Here is a 25,621-nt window from a genome sequence, read left to right as displayed (position 1 = left end):
GTTACCAGCCTGATTTGAAAAGAAGTAAATGCTGGAAGGCAGCAATGGGAAGCCATCCAGTATCATGTCCAAGAAAACTGCAGGGATGCAGGTGCCCAGAACCAAGCCTGAATGCCTCCTTTATCTCTCTATCCCATTCCCTCAGAAGCAGCCCGTGGCCCAAGGCTCTCTGTAAAACCAGGCTGCGTGCAGCCAAATGCCGAAAGGGTAACTCTAGCCGGTTCTATGTAATGTGAGGTATGTGCTCTTTCTTTGAAAGACATGTGGGAGTTTTGGTTGAAAAGACCAGGTTACAACCTTTAAGCTCCACGGAAGCATAACTTTGCTGGAAGTGATACAGAAGCCCTCGGGGGCAGACTGAGAAGGATGACTCATTCCTTCTTTTCACTCTTGATACGCCTTCATAATTTCAGTTTGGCGGCCTTCCAGGGGCCTCCTGCAAAGTAATGTTCAGGTTCCACTCCTAGAAGCTGTTTCCTACCGGGCCCACCTGTCAAACCATGTTTTTGATAGAGCAGATCAGTGGTGGGATTAGAAATTTTTAAAAAAATAACCTTGGACTGAAACCTTGTAAATCTGCAGGGTTACCTTTCAGTAAGTAGCAGGGGGGAAAAAATGAGATTACTACCAGTTCTGGGGCATGGTGTGGCTTGGTGGGTGTGACGAGGAAGGATACTGCAAAATCCCCATTCCCTCCCCACCTCAGTAACCTGCTTTCCAGCTCTGTTCTCTTGTGCAGGGAAACCAAAGAAGACCCAGCCGATCAGCGTGGACTCCAGAGGCAAAGCATAGATGGGGGCCGGTCAGAGGTGGCATTTGCCAGTTCTCCGAACTACTCAAAATTTCCGCTATAGGTTCTCGTCATAACTGGCTGATTAGAGGAATGTAGATCCAGAGGAATGTAGATCACGAATGGAGGAAAGCCTAGATGAGACCTATAAATAAGGATTTCCAGAATTATACCCAGTGCCGGAAAGAAACAAGGTTCATTCCTGGATGTTTTTTTTTAAAGTACCCAAAGTGAGTCCCTTGGGCCAATCTTGATGTGAGAACACGTTTCTTAAATGATGATCCATCCAGGAACTCCTCTTATTACCTCAGTATTACTCAAACAAACCAGAACAGGGAACTGACCCCTGATTTTAACGGATACAAAAATCAAGCACATTAAATAACAGTTCCCAACAGTCAGTAAATGGTCTGTTCAGGGCAGTTCCGATGCTCAGAATTCTTAACTTCTACACAAACAAGTTATGAATGGTAAGCCAAAGTCAGGTAGATGGATTGGGTTTCTCCTGCATCCAAAACAATATGACAAATCGGGACGGTCCGCTGAACGAACGTAAAATTCATTTACACTGGACAACTTGCTCTTTTTCAGTCTAAAAACTCAGAGCCTCCCTATTTTTCAACAGACTTAACAGAGATGAAATCTGGCTTATTTGACTGTTCCTTTAATAAGCAGCTGAGACTGACATGAAAAAGAATGTACTTAAGAAAGTATTAAAAACAAGAACTATTTAAAGAAAGGCAAAGGTCTTCCTTTAAATAGTTCTTGTTAGTTTATTAATACTTTCTTAAATACATTCTTTTTCATGGCAATCTCAGCTGCTTCTTAAAGGGACAGTCAAATAAGCCAAATTTAGTCCTGCAGCTAAATTCTCCAGGAAAAAGTGTTCATAGTGCTATTCAAAAAAGGTGACATCACATCCAGCTGTCTGCAGTTGAAAGCCAAAAGCATGCCCTACAAAGCCCAGATGGAACAAACTCGGGGCTTAAAAAAAAAATCCTGTTTCATTTGCTCCTCGATGGAAATGAAGGCTCTCTTGAGTTTCATACCAACTGAAATCTGACCGTGTGTGTAAGGGAACTTCCAGACTTTCAAAAAGCTTGATGTTGGAAAACACACATTATTTTGCCTGGGTGAAGAATGCATGGATTTGCTGAGCTAGGCTGCGGCCAACTACTCCTTCAAGCTCCTGGAGAGAAGCGTTGCAAAGCTGGTGGATATTTCCAAAGTTTTCCAGAAGAAGAAGTGCCTTTGTCTTTCCAACTCCTGGAATCTGCTGGACTGTATGGAGCACAGACGGTTCCAATAACCTGGTACATTTCTTACTTTGGAAAGGATTACTGGCTTTCGTTTGCTCATGCACCTGAAATGGAAAGTCAAATTTAGTCTGGCTGCCCTCTTGTGTTTTTCGGTGGTAAATTTTTACAAGCATTTCTGGACTGACAATTGAGCCTAAAATGTATGTTGCTAAGGGAAACCTTTGTTAAAAGAGTTTTACTGCATTTTACGACTTTTCTTGCCATGATTGTTAAGTGAATCATTGTAGTTGGTAAGCTGGTAACCTGGTTGTTAAGTGAATCTGGCTTCCCCATTGACTTGGCTTGACAGAAGATTGCAAAGGGGGAATCACGAGACCTTGGGACACAGCAAACGTCATAAATATGAACCAGTAGTTAAGCATCTCAATTTTGATCATGTGACCATGGGGTGCTGCAATGGTCGTAAGTGGGAAAAACGGTCGTAAGTCACTTTTTTTCCCAATGCCGTTGTAACTTTGAACAGTCACTAAATGAATTGTTGTAGGTCGAGGCCTACCTGTAATTCAGAAAGATTGTTGGTTATAGGATGGTCAGCGCTTCGGCTGCAGAATGAAATGTGGCATTTTGGGCTGGGCAGGATCATAGAGCAGCAGTCTTCATCTTTTTATTGGAAATAAATGTAGCTAATTTAATGAGTCACAGGTATTGCACTCAAGGTTCTGAGCATTTTGAGGTACTTCCTCCAAATCTAATAGGAGTCAAACATCCCTAGTTTTGAAATTATTTTGCCGCCTCAAATCGAGGCCTGTCTAGTCCAGAATTCTGTTTCCTGCAGAGCCACTTAAAATATGAGAAGCTCTTGTACACCAGTTCTAATCTGAGGTCCACCCTTCATAAATTTGTCAACTTTGAAAAGCACTGCTTCACAGCCTGATAGCAGTACAAACAGCTCTTGAAGGTACTTACCAATTGAGCAATGAGTTGAGCTGCTTCTTTTTGGCTGGCCACCGGAAGTAATGTCATTCCGAGTTCCAGGACAACAAATTTCTGCACTTCTGGAAAATACTGGTTACTTATTTGGGTTTTTTCAACAAATACAATCCCTTGAAGATTGCAAGTCTGGAGCAAGTAGGAACAATGAGAGTAACAGGTATTAATGACAGGGACAAACCAACAGCCTAGAGTAAGCTCAATTAGGAGCAGCTGGGAAAGTTTTTAAAAAATGTGATTTCTTCACTCTTTCTCCCCTTCAATCCACTCAGTCATGCTGCTTAAAATCACTGGTTAAAGACTGTTCTTTCCTGAGATATGAGAATGTCAATGGCTGGGTTGACATCATTCAGATCAGTGCATAAGAGAACCATAATACACCATATAACGGCCATTAATTCCTAAACTTTTCCTGCAACAGCCAATTAGGTACAGATGAACCAGTTAGAGCTTTCTATAAGCTGAAGATAAATACAAAGCTACACCTAGGCAAAATATCTTTTTGTTCCTAAAGCAAAATCGGATCATTTCAAAAAGGAAATAGCAACGCAAGGAAGGAAGGAAAACGCATAGAATCCTTGGATTAAGAATTAAAAATATACTTCTTAAAATGGCGGATTTGGGTTGCTGGTATAATTACTAAATCACAGTGCATGGTACTAAAGATTAGATTCTCCTTGAATTGTGATGAATTGATCTAATGTTTTGCTAACATTCTGTTCCTGAAAAGGATGATCCAAACGATACTTTCAAGAGTATGTGTGCTTACATTTCTAAAACGAACAAGTCTTCTTTTGAAGCCATTTCCTGCCACCAGATCTGCTTCAGAAATGTAAAGGATGCAGCACCTGTTTGAAAGATGAAAGTCCACGAGACCCAGGCCATCTTCTAGAATAAGCTTAACTTTCCCTTGAAAAATGAGAAGCATGGAAACTTTAGTAGTGGCACAACTATTGTAGGTACACAATTCTGGCTGCGTTTATATATCCTCCTAAGTTTGATTTTAACATATTGTGTGAACCCAACCAATTCTATGTTTAAACAAATAATGCCTGAACACACTCTGAAAATCAAATTGTTGTTTTCTTTCCAAGTTCTAAGTAAGTAATTCAGAAGAAAATGCCAATGGTTTCAAGAGTGATCATTTCCAAATATGTTTAGCCCTACAGAGTGAAAGTATGCATTTAAATCAGACTTTAACATCTGGCTTGTCATATTCCATTTATAGTATATAGCGCTGGCATTCAAATGAATGAGAATTAAAACGATCTGGTAAAAATAATAAAATAGTCCTTGTGATCTAGTGATATCTTCAGATTATCCTAGCTTAATAAAATGAGACATCCTAATTTTTCTGGCTGTTTAGATAACCTATTTACCTTTTGGATGTTAGAAAAACTATAATTAAGAGCTCCAGACCAAACCAAGATATTAATTGATACTTTGATTTGCTGAAAGCCATTCACTTCACTATCCTAGTTCAACACCCCCACCCCCCCACTAAACTATACTGAACATCTAAAAACAGGCAATGCATCGATCAGTTTCCTTTTACAAAATAAAAAGAGTTGGGTGACCAATATATTTAAATAAATATGTTGGTTTAATTTTCAGATTTTAGGATGATCTGATGGTATGCAAAATTCTGTAATTTTATCCAAGTACAATTTACCTTGCATCTCCTGAGCAATCTGGGAGCCCTTCCATTTCTCATGGCCAATCACATGGCCCAAAGGAACACTTACAGCTCCTGCTCGGACTGGGGTGCTATCATTTGCCATTATTAAACTTCCTTCCACACATGTAAGGTTATTTGTCCTGTGCAAGAGAAACCATTAACCTGTCATTGTGAAAATGCAAAAACTATACATTTCTCATTAACCAGGGATTGCCCATGAAATCCAGGTGACTTCCAGATGAAGACTTTCCAGAGGGCTGTTTTCCCAGCCTCTGAGATGGAGGATTAGGGCCAGAGGTAACATTCAGCAGGTTCTGGAGAGCCGGTAGCAGAAATTTTGAGTAATTCGTAGAACTACTGACTGGCCATGCCCCCATCTATTCTCTGCCTCCCAAGTCCCCAGCTGATCGGCTGGGTCTTCTTTTGTTGCCCTGCACAGGAGAACGGAGCTGGAAAGCAGGTTGGAGGAGCGGGGAGGAAATGGGGATTTTGCAGTATCCTTCCCCCTGCCACACCCACCAAGCCACGCCCAAGGAACCGGTAGTAAAAATTTTTTGAATCCCACCAGATTGGGGGCCCTGCTGGTTACATGAAATTTGTTTTATATGCTGATTGGATCCACCATCTGTTTACTGTAGATTTCAGTGTTTATATTGCTTTGCATTGTGAGTTGGCTCAAGTCAGCTTGGAATCAGGTGCTGAAACTGAGTAAGGTTGGAAACTCATCAAGGAGAGAAGCAACCTAGAACTAAGGAGAAATTTCTTGATAGTGAGAACAATCAATCAGTGGAATTCTTGCATCCTAAAAGTTGTGGATTTTCCATCACTGGAGGTCTTCAAGAAGAGACTGGACAGCCATTTGTCCAGAATGGTATAGGCCAGGGTCTCCTGCTTCAGCAGGGGGTTTAGAATTTTAGAATAGAATAGAATAGAGCCGGAAGGGACCTTGGAAGGTCTTCTAGAGCCCATGCCATTTCAGGCAAGTGACTGTCTAGTCTCTTCTTAAGAGCCTCCATTGATGAAGCACCCACAACTTCTGAAGGCAAGCTGTTCCACTAGTTTATTGTCCTCCCTGTTAGGAAGTGTCTCTTCAATTCCAAGGATTGCTTCCCTCCTTGATTAGTTTCCATCCATTGTTTCTTGTCTTGCCTTCTGGTGCTTTGGAAAATAAATTGACTCTTTGTGGCCGCCTCTCAAATGGTTGGACTAGAAGACCTCCAGGGTCCCTTCCAACTCCGTTATTCTGCATTCCGTTCCGTGAATAACAGCCAATCTCTTGGGGACTATGGACTAAGACCAGTTTATTGCTGATAAATAATCCACATGTACATGTGAATCAATGCAAAGCATTCTTCTTACCTTTTCATTTAAAGATCCTGCACAGCAATGTCCAAGAACCTACAATGCCTTAAAATACACGTGCGAACGTGCACATACACGCAAGCAAACCCGCGAACGCAAACCAAGAGAGGCTCCCATTCATAGCTGGAAGCACCAGCTATAGTGAGTAGTTCCTACTTCCGCCTTTTTCCAACAGCGCGCGGCAGCCATGACGCACTTGCTGCCGCCAGCCAATCAAAACCCTCCTCTCTTTTCCTCCCGCCCCTCCCGGGGAAAAAAAATAGCTCGCCAGGAGCGTGGCGATTCCTAACGGACGCGGGTTGCTAAGGCGAAGGGGGCCTCAGTAATGCGGATGTCGATTGGATAAAGCGGAACGCAGCAACCAATCGCCTTGCGGCTAATTGCTGTGTGGTTGCGAGGGGAAGCGTCCGCATCTTCGGGAGGGGAGGGGCAGCCGCTCCCTCTGGCCGGTTGTGGCTCCCAGCTTCGTTCTCGTTTGTTGTGTTTTTTTTCCTCCGCCTTTTCGCCCTCATGCCGTTTTATTTCAGGAGGGGCCGGAAAGGCCTGTTTGTGAGTATTTCCCTGGGGTGGTAGTGGAATTAATAGTTCAAGGGGGAGGGAAAGTCAGAGGATCAAAAGCGCGGAGGATGAGCCGGCGGTCCCTGATGGGAAGCGTGGCTCCGGTTCCCATGGCAACCAGGTGGCTGGCTCCTCCCGAGCATCCCAGCTTGGATCTGGAAGGAGGGACCAGAAAGGGAGCAATGGAACAGCCTGCCTCTTGGAGTTGCAGGGGCTCCATCGCTGGTGGTTGAATACTGGGCAGTCATTTGTCCAGAATGGTGGGAGGATTTCTTCTGCCCTGGGCAGAGGGATGGACTAGAAGACCTCCAAGGTCCCTTCCCACCCCTATGATTCAAGGGAGGCAGTTGGGAAAAGTTCACCTTTTTTTGGCTTGGTGACAATGACTCCCATTGTCAATGTGCTGTGACAGTTTCCCAGTCACTTGTGCAATCCCTTGCTCCCCCTCCCACCTGGCAGTTGTCATCTTCCTGGTGGGACAGGAAGGGAAAGGGAATGGGAGGAAGGGAGGGAAGAACACCCATGCATCCTTCCAGACACACACCATCACCCTGGGTGCCCTTCGTAAGCCTTGTGACTTCTTCTCTGTACCTTAATGCACTTACCTGACCTGTGCTACCTCCCTGGCATACCTTATCTGTCCTATGCAGCACCACTTGGACAACTTTACGCATTCTCCCTGATCCATTCTTCCTGACTCATGGTACTTTTCATGGACCTCTGTGTGTCCTCCTCAACTCGCACCCTTTCCAACCCATGCTGCCCCCCACAATGCTGTCTCTGACCCGCACACAACCTCTCATGCATTCTTAGGCACCCTTCCCAACCCGCATTGCCCCTCCCCCCACATACCTATCCAATCCACCTCAATCTTTGGGTTACTCCTCTCTGACCAAGCCAAAGTTAGATGACAAAACCAAACGTTGATTCTGGTTGTTCCAAGAGGTAAGTTGGAGTTCTTGATTTGCATGTCTTGATAAATGATGAAACTGACTAGGTATGTTAACTGCATTTGGTAGAAGGAGGAAAAGATAGCTATTAGCTTTCATGGAGATTCTTATAGAAAGATTGTCATCTGAATCTAGGGAAATTACCGTATATAAACATCACCAGTAATTTTGATTTCTGAAACAGAATAGCTGTTTTATTGGAATATGATATTTTCTACTAAGAATGAACATTTCAAAAATTACATTGTAATCCCAAGAATCAAATGTGCATGAAAATAAATACATAGAATATATAATAAAAGTTATAGTCGGTAGCCACAGGATAACTATTATTTTTATGGCAATATGGTCGTTTTGCGCATCACATTCAAAACCATTTAGGCTTACCACATACATTGATTTGCATGTTCATGTTCCTTCCTTTCATGTTATTCATCCTCGTGCATGTACACTTTTGTGTTTCTCCATTGTGTTAGTTCAATCATTGCCAACTAACTTTATTTTAAATTGTCTAGAAACATATAGCTCATGGCCTGATCCCTGCAGCTACCATAGCTCCTAAACCTGCTGTCCCCCGCACCCCTCCCCCTCGTAGTCCAAACCCTTCTCCAGAAAGGCCCAGGTAGGTTTTTCATCTCTTGATTTGCAGTCATGTAATAGAATTAATATTATTAATTGATATCTGAATATTTAGTATGGTTTATCTTGCCTGTACATTTGTATATACCAGACATATGTATGATTACATTTGAAAGACAAATGGGTACCACATACCCTGTTTCTCCAACAATACGGCCTCCCCCAATAGGAAGTCCCAGCGTGTTTTATAGGCGTGAAATGAAATTAAGCCCCTCCCCCCAAAATTAAGGCCTATATTAAAAAATGCGAAATGGGGGGGAATGGTGGGGGGGCTTGCCGTTAGGAAGTACTTTTGTTGCACACCCGGATATGGGGCTGCCTGCGTTGACCCCGATACGACGTGCCCCACCAACGCCGAGGTCAACATCCAAGCCATCTCCGCCCGCCCGCCCGAAGATGCAAAGGGGGGGGGGAATTAAGTCACCCCCGAAAAGACGGCCTAGCCATTTTTTCGGGGCTCAAAAAAAATAAGACCCGGCCTTATTATATGAGAAACACGGTATTTGCATGTTATATAATTTAAAGAGGTTTTCGGCAGCTTTGAACACAGTCTACTTGATAGTACAAATGTTAGCTTGTCTTTGAAATACAAAAAAAACCAAAACAGACTTTCTTCCAAAAATTTATAGATCATAGCCAGCTTAATATTATCATATGGGCTGCAGCCCATATGATAATATTAAGCCTATGATCTTATTATTTTTTGGTTCTTATTATTTTGGAGAGATTCAGACTCCTTCCATCACTGACAAATGTTGTTTTATTACTGTAGATAGCAATTATGCCTCCATTGCTATCCAAATATTTGGCACTTTTGAAAGGTGATTGTATATTGGCCCACTTTTGCTTCAGCTGGAATCCTTCTTTGCATGGGAGCATTGTGGAGCACGTGCATATACAATAAAATGCAGATGGAGATAGAGTATAAACAGCGGTGGGATTCAAATTTTTTAACAATCAGTTCTGTGGGCATGGCTTAGTTGGTGGGCATGGCTTGGTGGTAATGTGACTGGCTGGGCGTGGCCAACTCAATATCACTTACATCGAGGCACGCATCTCCTCGCCTGCCCTCATGACTGTGGGGATGCTGCAACAGTTGTCAGTGTGAAAAATGGTCATAAGTCACTTTTTTCAGTACCATTGTAACTTTGAATGGTCCCTCCACACAAGCAAAGTACCAGCAAAGGAGGGGGAAAAAACTCCAGAGAAGTTCCAGAGACAGGAAGTCTAGTCCTGCCAAGAATGTAATAAGGATTAATGGAGAGGCAGTTTCTGTAAGCAACACCAGAATGTTTCCTTCCTGCCTTCCGTACAGGATTAGGCCAGTAATTTCTTCTAACAACCGGTTCTCCGAACTGCTTAGAATGTTAACAACTGGTTCTAGCGAATAGGTGCGAACTGGTAGAATCCCACCCCTGAGTATAAATGCCAGTGCAGCTGAAAGTAGGAAATGTGGCTTCCTGTTTAATAAACTTTGCATTGTGGTTGAGATTAGAATTTAGCTTACTAAGATTAAAAATAATAAACTAAGTGAATTGTTTTGATTACTCCTATAAGAATTAAGAAAAATGATACGGTATTATTGGGTTGAATTGATTAAATCCAGCAGTGGATTTAATAGATCCAATATAGGTGTTCAGCAGCACATGCAATACTTAAAACAGTTTGCCATACTTTTCTATTGTAGAGAAACATTTCTTCTTTTGTGTGTGTGCGTTGTGGGTGTTTCCTCCATTATTTCAGATAGTTGAAACCATGTCATGTTTTAACATTCATATACATATGAATGTACAACCTGGACCTTCCATGTAAATAGTCTTATAGCCTGTTGAAAAATATGTGAGTAGCTATATATAAAGCTGGCTCTTTTCCCAGAGCTGTTGAAAGGAAACACTAGATTCAGGAAGCAATTGTATTAAGATGTATGTTTTATTTAATTTAACTTATATTTTGAACTCATTACGATTAAGTGTTTTACTTATCTTATCCCATCCTCCTGATCCGTGATTTTTTTGAAATGATTTTTTTCCAGGTCTGCTTTAGCAGCCGCTATTCTTGTGACGACCTTAACTGGACGAACTATTGCCATCCCTCAGCCTCGTCAGCGATCTCTTTCGGAAAGTGATGCTAGCTACTTGCAAGATCAAGAAGACTGTATTGAACCATATGCCACTGTCACTGAGCTACGAATGAGGTAGAAAATATTGCACATTTCGGCACACCTAATCCAATGGTATAAAATAATTTATTCTCTAGCAAGGAAGTCCGAAGTTCCAACTTGTTGGAACAAGTTGGACAACAAAGTTCCAACAGGACAAATGTAAACTGCAGTCTATGTGACTGCCACTTTTATACATTTTTCTTTCTTCCCTTTTTCTGCTACAAAATGATTCTAAAAATAACGACTTTTAGCAGGTCTAAATCTTGGAAACTGCACTTTAAAAAAAGAAAGTTTCAGAATAAACAGATTTCCCAAATTCTGAATATTGTAGCCAGTTGTAGTTTGTGTATTTCTTAAAACACCATAAACAAGCTTTCTTTGAAAAGCACTTCTGGTTTGAGATTGGCAAATATTCAGAAGAAATGTCTGACTAGTAAAAGCATTAATATGAGAAGCACTGTGAATTTTTAATTGCCTGTAAAATAGCATCTCTTTTTTGTTGACTAGAAAGTATATCACACAGAAAAGCTCAGTTTAAAAAAAACCCTATATTCTTTTTAAAAAAACATTGAGTACTTAATATAATTATTTTTTGTTAAATACATATATTGGATTACACTTTTAGTATTTTCTGTTTATAGTCCAAATTGGAAGAATGATGGTGGTGAAAGGAATGCTGTGCAAACTTTGGAAGCGTCTGCGAGCTGTTGTGAGGATGACATGGATACATTCACTTCTGACACAGAAAAAGAATCAGATCCCGGCCGTCAGATTATTAATAAAAAAGAAAACAGGAGTCATGAGGTTATGTATGCCATGCCACATAAAATCAAACACGTAAGCTTTCAACATTTTTCTTTTAGCTATCTGAGCATAAATTATAAGATTCCCCATCCTTGTTTTCCCTGGAAATTTTCTATTATGTGGTCCTTAAGAGATTGTAGCATTCTTTTTTTTAAATAATAATTTTTATTTTATTCAAGAAATTAAAATATAAACTTAGAAAAAAATTTACAAAGACAAAACGTGCATTAAAAAAGACAAATATACATATATAGTTCCCCCCCCCCTCCCCCGAGTTGGATACTGGTCGATGTATTACACCAATAAGAGTAACTTCCCTCCCTTGCAAAAGAAGCCTTCTAAACCAGTGATCCCCAACCTTTTTTACGCCGCGGCCCGGTACCGGCATCAGCTGGGCGCCACGGCCCGGTACCGGCATCAGCTGGGCGCCGCCATCTTTTTGATGAAAAAGTGCTTCCGGTGACCTCACCGGAAGCACTTTTCATCAAAAAGATGGCGGCATCGCGCTCGGTGAGCTTTTCCGGTAGAATGGCTTTCTACCCGGAAAAGCTCACCGGAAGCACTTTTCATCAAAAAGATGGCGGTGCCCAGCAAGCCAGCGGCCCGGTAGGACTTGTTCCGCAGACCGGTACCGGTCCGCGGACCGGTGGTTGGGGACCCCTGTTCTAAACTCCTGCACATCTATTTGCAACCAGTTGACCTCTCACCTGTCTGCTGTATATATAAAGAAAGACAGTTAACACACTAAACTTCAAAACCCTCTGTTAACAGTGTTGTCATTGTGTTTAACTTGCACAAAGAGATTTGGGGCATTCTTTGTAGAGGAGTCCGAGCTGTTCCAAAACAAAGGAGCAGCCAACTAGAAGAGCCACCTACATCCCATAAGTGGTATATCCCATATAGGAAAGGACCTTCAACACATAGTCTCTTCGTACTCAGGTTTCAGTATTTGCTTGGGATAGGGAATCTCTAAGGTGGACAGGAGTAATTTTTTTTAATATTAAGAGGTACCAGTAAGAGATTTTAAATAGTTATTTATCAATAGCACTTAGACTTATATACCTTTTCCCAGTGCTTTACAGAATCAGCCTAGTGCCCCCAACAATCTACGTCAGGGTGTCCAACCTTGGCAACTTTAAGACTTGTGGACTTCAACTCCCAGAATTCCTCAGCCAGCTTTGCTGGCTGAGGAATTCTGGGAGTTGAAGTCCACAAGTCTTAAAGTTGCCAAGGTTGGACACCCCTGATCTACGTCCTCATTTTACCAACCTCAGAAGCATGGAAGGCTAAGTCAACCTTGAGCTGGTCAGGATCGAACTCCTGGCTGTGGGCGGGGTTTAATATTGCAGTAGTGCATTCCAATCACTGTGCCTCCACAGCTCCTATTTCCTTTCACTATCCATTAAAAACTGTGAGGAAATCATAGAGTCTGTTGTTTCATGGTTCAATTTGAGCATGAGGGATGCTTTCACAGGACATCAAAGGCTCAGGAGGCTGCAGTTTGTTATGTCTTGTTTAATGTGCGTTCAAGCACATACTGTACATTGCACCCACTATTTGTCCTTTCATGTGTTTTTGGTTTTCCTCTTTTTAATCAATGTTCTGTTTTTTAATGACATCGTCAGCTGCCTAGAGCCTTTTGGTAACATCAGTTTCTATAATGTATTGCAAAAATTTTATTTAGGAAAAACTCCAAGTATCTTCTAGTGCCAATGGTGAAGAAGATTCTTTTGTCTGCGAACCAAGTTGTCTCATCCAGCCAAATGTTCAGGTTGAAGGTGAGAAATGAGCATTAGGATTAAGGAGACGATAAATATTTCTACCATCTGTTTCCCACCTTTAGTGTTGTTTGGTTTAGTACTGTAGTTCAGACTCTGATAATTTTTCCCTCCATGTGGGGAAAGACTGCATAGTTGACAGTGAGAAAGAGAGAACTTGAATCCAAATGAACAGGACAAGAGTGACTATATCTTAACATATATTTCTTTTCACCTTTTTCCGTGAATAGAGCAAAAAATAGCATTTTATAAAAACCCTCATTGCACAAACCTCTGTTTTCCTTTACACTTGCCAAGATATTTATTTAAGATAAAGGTGGAAAAAATAGAAACTAAATGAGGTGAAACTAGACAGATCATGAAAGCTCAAGCTTGATTAGGAGCATTTGATATATTTCTCTTTTATACCTCAAAACAAATACATTTTTATATTACAGAAATTGAACATCCTGGAGTGAGGTTTAAGGTAAGAACAGCATAAAAATTAAGTTCCATTTTTATTTAAGCGATTGAATCTAGAATTTTTTAAAAAATTTTTTTAAGAACTTTCCAAGTTAGAACTAAAGAACATCAATTTTAAATGTTCAGTGTATACCTTTTGGAATAGTTGCTGATATTTTGTGGGGAGAAATGAGGAGTCCTTCAAGAAATTAGGTTAAATATTTTCTTCCATTTCTAGGGAGACAACTCAGGTGAAACTCCCCTGAATAAAATACCGCCTTCCTCTTCAGGTACAAACTCTCTAAATTTAAGTTTAGTGTAAATGAGTTGTGTTGGATTCTACGGAATAGATTGAGTGTAGTTCTGAGCCATAATTTAACCTAACAAGAATTTGGGACTTGTTTGTTTCCCTGTGTTGTTAACATAAGCTATTGTTGAGATTTGGGTAAAATGCTAAACCGTGGAATATAAAATGGAAATGGAGGTTGCTGTGTATGCTAGAAAAATACTGTATGTTCCCTGCATTTTTTTTTCTACTTTAACTCCAAAATACTGCACTCTGTATATTTTGTATTAATAATAGCCCCAGTCTCAATGTACATCTGGTCTCACCATAAGACTTTTAGAGGGTGAAGAGACGGTAAATTGTTTCCCACAAAATAAAAACATAACAATCTGTTGCAGTTTGCAATTGAATTAAGATATGTCTTGTGTAACTTTAATAATTATTAATGTTATAAGTATCTTCAAGCTACTGGAGTGGATTAAGTTGAGACAGAAGCCTTTTAATAAATGCAAAATGCCTGCTTCTAAATAAAGATTCTTAGAGTACAGGCGTTTTAACAAAAGGTTTGCATATATTTATGTGACTGATAAATATTTTATTTCATTTCTTGGGTAGATGCAGTCCTCCACAGAAAACAGGAACAGATGGTTCTCCCCAGAGAGAAGTTCCAGAAATTAAAAGAACAACATTGGCATCTAAACAATGCAAACCAGACCTTATTTTCCGAACTTGAACAGTCAAAGCAGTTAATCAAGGAACTCCAATTAAAAATTATGAAATTGGAAAAAGAGAACAGGCAGTTTAAGGAAAAGCAGAATTCACACAGTGAAGGTGCAAAGGAATCTATTTTCTTTAAATATAATTTATGGTGTTCATGTGGGAGAGAATAAAACTATATACGTGGGAATCAAGGGAAGAATGGTTGAATTTTATCATTCTACATGTACCATTATTTAATATATCTGGCAAATTTAGGAAAGATATGGGGGAAATGATAAGTTAGAATGTATTTAACTGGAACTAATTGAGATGATAAAAACAGATGGTAATGTTTTGTATCATATTTAAGAAAGCACCTTAAAAATTAACTGAGTTAGTAACCTGATGTTTGTCCTATGACTCTCCTCTTCCAGAATTTATGTCCCAAGAAATGCATTTCTGAATGAGCAGGTCAATTGGATTGTTTGGGAAAGATTTTTCCATTTTGCTGTGGGTTCCTCTGCTGGGTCCAGGTTTTTTTTGTTGTTGTTGCTTTTTTAGATCCACTTTGAAAGTGCTTTTATGCACTTCCTCGGATCTTAAGGCTGGCATTTGAAGTACACTGATTTAACTTGTCATTCCAGTTCCCCACCTCAGGATAGGATTCTTTGAAGCATGTCATAAAATATCAAGGACATTTGAGCAGGTTGCCTTTGATGGTTTCATCCTTCCCAAAATGAGGACATCATCATCACATGTCAGTTGTAATGGAACACTCTGCTCCTTATTCTCATTAGATTTAGATTTAGGCTATTTTTTTAAACGTAATTTCCAAAATTACGTAATATCCATCCAGGCAGGTTTGATCTTCTGGACCCCTAGGTGTGGGTTTTTAGGGGTCTTAAGCAGAATTTCCACCACCACCCCCATCATCTGCTGCCTGGTCCTTTAATTGGCTCTACCTAGTATCTTCTTCATATAAAGTATCTGCTGTTGTCATTGACCTGTAGTCCCAAGTTACATGCATAGATTTTGTCATGTGGTCCTTTGGATTTGCGTTATATTTTATAGCCTGCACAATTTTTTAGCTTTCACGATTTATTCCTGCCCATGAATCTTCTCATTTATACAATCTCAGACTAGCAGCAAAATAGGTGTATTAAATTGCCATATATAGCTCCTGAATTGCATTTTGTTTGGGGATTCCTAGTTGTACATGTGAATTTTAAATAGTTTTATGGAATCACCATATCTTTAAAGAAGTTCAATTTGATTATACAGCCTTCAGCTTCAGTTAGATTTTGGAGATGTTTTAGTAATATGCACCTGGCTATAAAATTTAATCTGCTTTTTCTTTTTTTGTATTAATCCAGAGGAAGGCGCAGAATTGCTGTTATTAAGACAACAAGCCCAGGAACTAGTAGATGAAAATGATAGTTTGAAAATGACTGTTCATCGCTTAAATGCAGAACTAAGTCGTTATCAAACAAAGTACAGACCAATTTCCCCCAATGAGGTAATGTTCTCTCAAGATTGTTTAGAATATAGTATCTTTAGTGTTTAAGCATTCCCAGCTTATTGGTTCTCGTAAAAAAGACATTCACCTCTCTTTAACAGCAGTGTTCTAGCTTGGGTATCATATACTCTCTTTTCCAATGTGACCACAAGAAAGGCTTTCAAAATTTTCCTCCGTGTTGTTGTTATTGTTAGTGATAGTTGCTCTTATTTTAATAATACCTTTTCCCTTTATTGTAATTTTTATAGCCATTTACAACAGAACAGTTACTTCCATCACCCGCACAATAAAACTAAAAATGTATAAATTTAACAGAGTCACTAAAATAGTGAAGAGAAGAAAAATGTAACCAAACACCAATCTTTATTGCAACATTAATACAGAGAAGTGGTACATCTTTAGCAGGTGCCTCAAAGTTTAGTTATAGTACCAACTATGTACTATAGTTTTGTAGCCTTTCATGAAGAGAGAGCATTCCTGTAATGGTATGTGAGAATGACCTGTGTCAGATGAAAGGCAGCTGAGCCTCTTGCTTTGCCTGAATTCTTACTGTGAGCTCAGCTGCCTTTTATCTGACCAGTCCCTTGGCTGTGTCTTTTTTGCCTTGTCTCCCAAGCTCATGTACCATTATTCCAATCCCAGAGTTCACTGCCATCACAGAGAGATCCTGTCCTCATGGAACTGGAATATGGCATTCTGATTCTCAGCACACAATGTTGGTGACCAAAGCAGAGTGTAATGAAGATAGCAGTTCCCATGTACCCTGTTTATTGCTCATCCTCATTATGCCTTGACTCTTTAAAGCAGTAGTATCTTTTTTCAGATGAAAGTCTGAAAAAGGATTCTCTACTTTAACAAACAGGGGAGATGCTATGCTTGCTTGATCACTCAGCTATTTCTATCAAATCATGTATACTCTTCCTGGTTGCATCCTTGTTTATTTATTTAATCAAGATTATTCATTATAGTTCCTTTCCACTTTCAATTTTAATAGGTGTCTGAGGTTTTGGTTGTATTAGTCTGGTTGTGATTTCTTTTAAAAAAATATACTTCCTTAATGCATAGGTACAGGAAGTTGTTGGTACTAATGTGGCTTATATTTTTACTATCTTAAGAGTGTGAAGATTGGAAGTCTGCCAATGAAAAAACCAATACCTCCATGGCTGGTAAGTAATAAGTTAACAATTTTCATTTTATAGTATCTGATATGTTCACCGTTATCTGTTTCCAAATTGTAGATAATTAATTATCTTATTGACATCTTAAAATAAAATCTTAAAATATTGTTATCTGATTAGATAATCTTCACTAAAATGTTTTAAGTCTAATGCTGCTATACATTTTAATGGGTTGAAGATTCCTTCTTTATTTTGTTCAGCTTGACATGAAATATTTATCTCCTCTTCTGTTGGCCTATGAAGACAGAATGAAAGAAAAGGAAGAGTTGATTCTAGAGCATGAGGCAAGTTAACAGCTCTGTATTTTAAAATCTGTGCAATGCCTTTTGACTAGAAAAGTGTTTGTATAATACAGTTCAGTCTTAAAATATCTTTGGAAATAATAGATTTTTGCAAATCAGTGCTGCCAAGTGTTCAAATACACAATAAGTTTAAAAAAATAAAATATATGATTCTTACACATAAAAACTAAGTGGTCAAGGAAAATGTCAGGCTGTTTTCTTTCCTCTTTGGAGAACTTTCACCTAATCTGCTGTTTAAGAGGACTACTCTTAAATTACAAGAGTAGGTACAAGGTTGACTACTCCATCCTTGTGAGGTTGGTAATGAGGACCAGATTGTTGACAAGTGCTGACTCTGTAAACCAGGGTCCCACAAGGTTGAACAAGTCTTACGCCTTTGCCATCCTGAGCTTTTCGGGTGAGGTTGGTAAATGAGGACCCAGATTGGGCGCGCCGCTGAGGACAATGGTTGGGGATCACTGCTGTAAACCACTTGGGGCTGTAAAGCACCGTGAAGAGGTCTATGTCTAAGTGCTTTTGCTATATATATATATATATATACATGACCCTATAATCCCTTGAGTCGGGGTGACTGAATGGAACCAAGCATTTACATTCCCTTCCTGATGCCTACGCACAGCTCACAGCAGATATTTTCTCTTTCTGCCCAAAGAAGGAAATTTCTGCTAATACCTACCACCTCACAGCCTCCTGACTGTGAGGCAAGAGCTCCACTTCTAGGCCTCTCACCTACTCTTAAGTTTTATACAAACGGACCTTATTTCCTATCCTCAGTCCCTTACCACTTTTTAAAAAATTGACAATTTCGTCTCTGCTAAAGTCCACATATTTATAATATAAACTCTGATTGGAGTAGAGCAGTGTGATTATCCGTTGGGATATTTAAAAGACAATAATGACTCAATTTAATGAATCCCATAAGGATCATCTTCTTCATCGTAAAACCAAATTGTATTTGTTGAATTTACCATGGTGAATATATGTTTTGTTTTGCTTTTCCTTCAGGAAAGCATGAAGATGTTTAAAGTACAAGTGGAAGAAGTAGTGAAGGAAAACGAGCAGTTACACCAAAAATTAACTAAAAATATTGGTACTTTTATTAATACCAAAGAATGGTAAATTGTACTATTATTTGAACCTGTTAGATTGTTTCTTTATTGTAATTTGTTTATAAAAACCTACCCAATGACTTTTAGTTATATTAAATCCTGTAAAAATTCAACAGTGTTTAAATAAGCAGAAATAATATGATCAGTATACATTATATTATATTAAACTTATTTTTAAGTTTAAAATAACTATTGCTATTTGGTTATTATTAAGTGGTTATATTTCTTAGTGAAAATTTGTGAATATTTAGTGAATATTTGATAGCAGAAACAGCACATGCCAAGAATGCTGTCCTAAAAGAAATACCAGATTTTGCCTAGAAAAATGTAATTATTCACAATATAACATCTATACAGAGATTTCTCCCATAGGACACATATATTCTAAATGCATTTTGGTTTATTTTATTATTACTATATATTATTTTGAACTCTTTGCAGGAAGGTTTCAGTGCTATTTCAAATTTCAAATCAATGTTCCTTTACAGGCAGCATTTGCAAAGTCAAGCCAAGCTTGTCCTGGAAGAAAATAGAGTATTAATGGAGCAGCTTAAAATACAAGAAACCAAAATAAACGACACCATCAACCAACATGTTAAAGAAGGTGAAATAAATTTATCTCTACACCCAACAAATGTGAATAGAGAGAGATATCAATTTTACCTCCAAAGGTAAAAGTTTTGTAAGCCTGTTTAGAATTACTGGTATTGATAATCAGTGACTACTATCAATTCAGCCATGAAATCTTTTCAGATTTGTTTTGGTTTGTAATACTTAGTAAAACTTTGCAGTAGTTGATGATTTAATTTTAATATGATACACATTCAAGTTTCATCATGGTAAAATGAAACATGGCTATAAACCAGAATATGAAAATCTAAAATAAATAACATTGTGTCATACATATGTTTGTATTCATTTGCAAGTCAGTGTCATCAGCAATATAAAAGAGACAAAATAAAATTTAGAGTTAGAGATGGTTATTTTTTTCACTGTAGTTGCTGGTCCTGCTAATATTTACAGATGTAATGGCATATTTGACAGCAGCTGAACAATTTGCACTGATATTACAGAATTGTAAAAAGGAAGATTTATAGCTAATAGTAGTACTGCAAATTAACATGTAAGAATCACTAGACTGGAATTGAAAAGTATCCATATGAACAAAAATTGTAATCTAATTTTCTCTTTTTTCCCCCCAAATGTTTTGAATTTTGGGCAATCCATAATTTTGGTCTAGTTTCCAAACTGACCAAACAGCTCATTACTCTGGAAACCGAAAAACAAAACCAAGAAGTGGAATTGAAAGATTGTCAGAAAAAGCTGGAAGAATTACGCTCTGCATACAAAGAATTAAAGGCCAGCGTTACTGATTACGTAAGAGCAGAGGAGCACATTGCCTTGGAAAATAAATTTAAAAAGTAAGCGTCTGATTATAAAAGTCCCATTCCTGCCAGTGTGTTTTATGTACTTTTTACAATACTTTGCCATTTTTATGTCTACATTTTTATGTCTACAGCTTTAGACTTTGTGAAGTGGGTTCTTACTGTATGCCAAATGTTTTAATGAAGTGCCTTGGTTATTGTAGCTGCAAGCTTTTAACATTTGCAGCAATTGCCATGTCATCAGAAATATTTATTTCTTTCACTACTGAATCAACCATAATTGATCTATTCATTTCTACAAGTTATGAAGATGGATGCCTTGGTTTGCTGCCTGGTTTTCATTATTATTTCTCTAGCCAATTGCAGAGAGAACAGGAAAAGAGAGAGATGGAGACCCAGGAACTAGTGAAAAAACTCGCCTCTGTCCAAGCGGAAACGAAGAGCCTGTTTCTTGAGAAAAATGACCTGGTGGCAGAAAACAAGGCTCTAGAAGCTGAGCTGGAAATGGCCCAGAAGACTAAAAGGTTTACTTATTTTTGTTCTTGTGCTTTTGTCTCCCTTTTGCAGCCTCTCAGAAAGACAGTTTTTGGTCACTGGATGTGCAGGTGGCCTGCTTCTTTTAAAATACTGAAAGCTTTTTAAGACTGCATATGATGTAATAATCAAAATAAAGCTAATACTTGTTTTAAATTGGGTTCATCTTTGTAGTCATCATAGCTGAGAAAAATGTTTTAAAATCTTTCTCTTGTCATCTTTCTCATCTTTGTCACCTTGGTCCACTACTTTTCTTCCCTTACACACGTAGTCCTCGACTTACAAGAGATTGTTCACTGATCCGTTCAAAGTTACAGTGGCACTGAAAAAAAGTGACTTATGACCGTTTTTCACCCTTATGACCACTGCAGCATCTCCATAGTCATAGGATCCAAATTCGGATGCTTGGCAACTGACTCATATTCACGACGGGTTGCAGTGTGTTCTGAGGTCATGCAGTCACTTTTTGAGATCTTCTGACAAGAAAAGTCAATGGGGAGCCAGAGGTTGTGTTACTAACTTAACAACTGCGGTGATTGGCTTAACAACTGTGGCAAGAAAGGTCGTAAAATGGGGCAAAACTCACTTAAATGTCTCATTTAGCAACATAAATTTCGGGCTCAATTGTGATCATAAGTGGAGAACTACCTGTAGTAAGCCTGGTGCTTTCCTTGCAGTCTTTTCCCAAAGCCTACTACTGGTACTTTTATTAGTACGAAAGAATGGTAAAGGTGCTATTATTTTAACCGGTTAGATAGTTTCTTTATGGTAATTCATTAAAAAAAAACCTACACAATGACTTTTAGTTATATTAAATCCTGTAAAAATAAAAGTGTGCTGTTTCAGTGGGCATTTGATGACTGATTCTTTTAATCGTTTGGTTGGGGTGCTAACCCAAATATAATTTTTTGCAACTCCTTTGTGAGTTGAATCCCAATATTGAATTAAAATAAAATTGAATTGCTCCCTAAGAGATTTGTCTGCTTTCTGCCAAAACCATGCAGGCGGTCGCAGAAGAAGATCGGTCTTTTGAAGCAGCACTTGGAAGAAACAATGGAAAAGGAGATGGCTGCCCACCAATATCTAGTGAATATGATCAGCTTGGCAGAAAATATAACTCAAGAACGTGATCAGCTTTTAAACCTGGTAATCAGAGGAATCAGAGATACGTTTAATATAGAAGCAAAAGCATGGGTGACGTTGGGCCAGTCGCTCTCTCTCTCAGCCCAATTTACCTCACAGCGTTGTTGCAAGGAAAATAGGAAGAGAAAGAAGTGTGTTCACCACCTTGAGTTATTTGTAAAAATAATAAAGGCAGGATATAAATAAAGAAATATATGTTATATTGTCTAAAAGGATCTCAAGAAGGTGGTTTTATGAAGGACCTCTGCACAATATTCTAGGAACCTTTTGTGAGCTAGATAATACTGGGTAGAGCAGGGCTGTCCAACCTTGGCCCCTTGAAGCCTGGCGGACTTCAACTCCCAAAATTCCCCAGCCAGCTTTGCTGGCTGGGGAATTCTGGGAGTTGAAGTCCGCCAGGCTTCAAGGGGCCAAGGTTGGACAGCCCTGGGGTAGAGGATTGTGATTTAAAGTAGGTTCTTATCCAATCTCTGAACTTACCTGGGAACTTAAAATTTAGTAGAATAAACTTTCCCCTCTAAAGAGGAAAACCTTTTGAGAACTCACCCATGGCTTTTCTGATTTCCCTAGGCCAGTTGTTTGGAGAAAGAGAAGCATGGCGTTCTCAACAAAATAATAGAAGGAAATGTACGCCTGGGAAAATTAGAAGAGAAAGTCAAGGTAAGCACATCATTTTAAATATTTGCTGGATATAACATGGTATCCATTCAGAGCGGAATCAGAAATATAAGTTTTTATGAAAACATGGAAGTAGGATAGATTAGAACACGACACTCTGGACAAAACAGGCTATTTTGTGGCCAGATCATCCTTGGAACCTCTCAAACTTTTTTTTTTTTTTAACAATTCTGGAAATTGCCAAATCTTCCCTGGAACGGTGTAGTCCAGAAGTGGGCTCAGCATGGCCTGGAATAGAATGAATTTTGCACATCTGTATCCATAACGCACACTCTTATTTCCCAAGGCTGGAAATTGATAGTGCTGGTGTTTTAATTGTATTTAGATATACATCTATTCCCAGTTTATCAAGACATGGCTACTTACTAACTAATCATGTGAAACAATGCCAAACTTTACCTTACTATTAGTAGAACAAGACGAATGTGAGTTTTTGAGTTCTGAATGATGCTTCAGCTGCTTTGACAAAGAAGATGTGCCCTTTTTCCATTGCCCCTAACAATATAACTTGGCTTGATTGGATTTCAATCCATGCGGTCATGTTTATCCATTCTTCTGCTAATTATTACGGTAGTTTTGAACATAGACCAATGCAGGTTTTGCACTGTTGTTTTCCTATTATGGACCCTGCAGCCAAAAAAATTATTTCTGAAGTCCATTTAGTGTCTTGAACATGAGAACCAGAAATCTGTTTAGTTCAGCATTGCCGCAGAGGTCAGTCAGATGCTTTTAGGGAATCACAAGCAGAATATATGGAATGTATCATCCTGTGATCTTGTTGCTTTCCAGCAAACCTACCTATCAAATTATTTCAAATATCTCCTCATGTGATTGTTAACTCGTTCCTCCCTTCGGGAAATATGACCTGCTTGACCAAAACTTTCTTTTGGATTTTAATTTCGTTTAAAAAGCGGTTATAAAAAGTACTCTTACACCATTGTTGAGGAATCCTACTATTCTTAACATTAAGATCTTTACATTTGCCACGAGGACACATTTAGAGCAAGAGTTGTCAGTTCCTTACATATAAAGAACAAACTCCACACTGGTTAATCAGTTAATCACATTTGCGAGTGCAATTTCCAGCTTACACATTTTTATATGACATCAAAAACAGTATCCCAGTGAATGTGTGCTTGCAAAGGCCTGTCATTCTAATTTTTCTGCAACAGTTATTGTAATGATAAACTTCATAACCTTTTAACATCACATTACATAAAGCGTTGCCTTTTCAGTTTTAGAAGTCAGTTGTCTATATTCTCTTTCTTTTTCTTAGCCTTAAAATAAATATTTGATTAAAAGTGCCTCCAGACCTGGCTTTGCCATCAGGCTTTGGGGGGGGGGGTCTCAAAGGGACCAATGAGATCTTGAAACACTGTTGCTGGTTGAATCTCTTGTGTGTGCTTTTTTTTAAAACATCTGTTTAACAAGTTTATTTCTTTCTTGGCAATTCTCGGATGCTGAGAAGTAACAGTTGGGCTCAGGGGATATCTGTGTCTCCTTTCTCTCTTCATCTGCTTTCAGGTCCAATTGTCCTTGCGGTTTCCTCTCACTCAACTCAAACAAATACATTTTGATGATTTACTTTTACCCTCTTTTTCCCCCATTCCTTCAAAACCGCTTTTTGCTAAAAGTGCCTTCAGTAAACATTCTGTTCATCCTAAATATTGTGGCAAAATAATTGCTTTATCCAAATGTTGACCTAGGCATTGACTGCTTCCTGTGGTTACTTCTCCGTTAAAGAAGTAAATAGCATTCAACATGATGTAGGTTTGACTCACAAAATATTTGCGTCATGCCTTTAGTAACCCAAAGAGAAGCAAGAGTCTTCTAATAGTAAGGAGCAAGGGGGAGAGATTTCTAGATTTCAGGGATGCTGTGGGTTAAGCAGGTTGCTCTATGGAGTTTTTGAAGCTTTGGGGATTGGATTACAGTGGTCAATTTAGCCTTAGCAGTTGGAACCCAGTCGCAAGTTTGCAGAAGCCCAATTCTGTCATATGTTTTTATTCATCCCAGTGTATATAAAGCTAACAGGACAGGATCGGTTTCATCCAGGTCATATAAAGCTGGTGATTTACAAACCTTTGGTGAAATTATCTCTCAATCAATCAGATTTATGCCGGGCAGAAACCATTTTGGCAGATTAAAGGAGCAAAATGGTTGCTCCTAGAAGCATTTGTTTCATTGGTTAAATTCTTTCCCTCCCAGATTTTTTCACTCTGGCAAAAACCAAGGGGCAGAGAGGCATTAGGGCCTTAATAGAATAACCAGGAGGTACTATGAGCCCTACCCCACCATTTAGTCCCCTGAAAGGATCAGAAATGAAAGCCTTGCCCAATATCACCAGTTACACTCCCCATAACCTCCTGAGAAGGGGTGGCTTCCAAGAAAGTTGCATGTCACTGCTGATGAAGTCTGTTGAGTTCATCCAGGCAGCCAGGATTCCTCAGCCAAAGCTGGAGAAATCCTGCCTTGAGCAGGAAGTTAGACTAGAAGATCTCTGAGTTCCCTTCCAGCCCTATGAAACCCATGTTCTATTTAGGGGGATGTAGCTTTTGCATGTTGAATTGGCTTCAGCAGTAATTTTGGCACCTAGAGGTTTCTGAAACATGCCCAAGTGCTGAAATGTGCCAGCTGCTTGGAATAGCGATTATTTTCAGGTAAAGATGGGTGACACCAAATTATTCGAATCAAATTACAAACGGTCACCGCTGACTTTTAGACAGGGTTTTAAACAAGACAGTTATGTCATGAATTCTGGCATGATTTCCAGAAACAATTTTTTCTTCTCCATTGTAAAGCAGCAGGGTTCAAAATTTAGTATGTTTTGCCAAAAATGTTGGCGCATGCTCCTTTTTCAGTCGATAGAATTGTCTGTTGCAGAGTAAGACGGGGCATACAATAAAACAGAACTCTCTTATTTTTTTAGCGAACCAGCTTCACAACCATATACAATTTATGGGTCCATAACCATATACATAAAACTTGTTTTTAATTTAGCATCGATGTATAAGTGATATCTAAACTTTATCGAAGAAGTCTACCTTGCCAGAAATAGTCTAGTTTATTTTTCATATAGAGCACATATAGCTGTATTTTTTAAAATTAAACATTGGCTTAAAGTGCTGTCCAATTTGATAGCGCATGAAGAGTTCAAAAATTGCAGTCCTTGATGTCTCCTGCCTCCTTTGCAGAGCAAGAGATCAATTCACTGCTGCTTTCTTCAACAAAGCCCTGAATCAAATTAAACGGGGCTCTACTTTAACAAAGCAATTTTTCTTCTTTTATTCCCCCCGTTGACGTAACAGTCTGGGGAGTAAGGAAAATAACTTCAGGCTGCTTTCTCAGGGGAAAGCATTCTTCCCACTAGATTCTGGTCCA

The 25,621-nt window shown here is 39.0% G+C and overlaps 2 protein-coding genes across 2 annotated transcripts in view; one reads left to right on the top strand and one right to left on the bottom strand.

The window, feature by feature from the left end:
• Positions 1–1,775: 1,775 nt before the first annotated feature.
• FAAP24 (FA core complex associated protein 24) lies at positions 1,776–6,236 on the bottom strand. Its single transcript, XM_026675933.2, has 5 exons — positions 6,077–6,236; positions 4,712–4,857; positions 3,809–3,948; positions 3,016–3,168; positions 1,776–2,153 (listed from the first exon to the last, which is right to left on the bottom strand). The coding sequence occupies exons 1-5, from the start codon at positions 6,082–6,084 to the stop codon at positions 1,911–1,913; spliced, it is 690 nt and encodes a 229-aa protein (XP_026531718.1). The 5' UTR covers positions 6,085–6,236; the 3' UTR covers positions 1,776–1,910.
• Positions 6,237–6,473: 237 nt separating this feature from the next.
• The window catches only part of CEP89 (centrosomal protein 89), a 29,890-nt gene continuing 10,742 nt past the window's right edge, over positions 6,474–25,621 (top strand). The window contains exons 1-17 of the mRNA XM_087971531.1: positions 6,474–6,628; positions 8,103–8,209; positions 10,259–10,420; positions 11,029–11,224; positions 12,876–12,969; positions 13,407–13,435; positions 13,649–13,700; positions 14,312–14,527; positions 15,769–15,911; positions 17,027–17,077; positions 17,290–17,373; positions 18,397–18,506; positions 18,989–19,104; positions 19,741–19,921; positions 20,242–20,409; positions 21,424–21,565; positions 22,133–22,222. Coding sequence (XP_087827657.1) covers positions 6,590–6,628; positions 8,103–8,209; positions 10,259–10,420; positions 11,029–11,224; positions 12,876–12,969; positions 13,407–13,435; positions 13,649–13,700; positions 14,312–14,527; positions 15,769–15,911; positions 17,027–17,077; positions 17,290–17,373; positions 18,397–18,506; positions 18,989–19,104; positions 19,741–19,921; positions 20,242–20,409; positions 21,424–21,565; positions 22,133–22,222 — 1,980 coding nt within the window. The 5' untranslated portion in view covers positions 6,474–6,589. The remainder of the gene's footprint in view (positions 6,629–8,102; positions 8,210–10,258; positions 10,421–11,028; positions 11,225–12,875; positions 12,970–13,406; positions 13,436–13,648; positions 13,701–14,311; positions 14,528–15,768; positions 15,912–17,026; positions 17,078–17,289; positions 17,374–18,396; positions 18,507–18,988; positions 19,105–19,740; positions 19,922–20,241; positions 20,410–21,423; positions 21,566–22,132; positions 22,223–25,621) is intronic.

This window comes from Notechis scutatus, chromosome 9, assembly GCF_049901735.1.
Source record: "Notechis scutatus isolate UNSWTSFEM ecotype Mainland chromosome 9, rNotScu1.2, whole genome shotgun sequence".
In the NCBI taxonomy this organism is placed as follows: Eukaryota; Metazoa; Chordata; class Lepidosauria; order Squamata; family Elapidae; genus Notechis; species Notechis scutatus.
This window is presented reverse-complemented; position numbering and strand designations above follow the sequence as displayed.

Bases quoted from the DNA above. Each gene is read 5' to 3' on its own strand.
- FAAP24 (XM_026675933.2), bottom strand. The intron at 3,169-3,808 runs GTAAGCACACAT...TACTTGCTCCAG, and splicing joins GACTTGTTCGTTTTAGAAAT to ACTTGCAATCTTCAAGGGAT. The intron at 2,154-3,015 runs GTAAGTACCTTC...TTTCCATTTCAG, and splicing joins CTCAACTCATTGCTCAATTG to GTGCATGAGCAAACGAAAGC.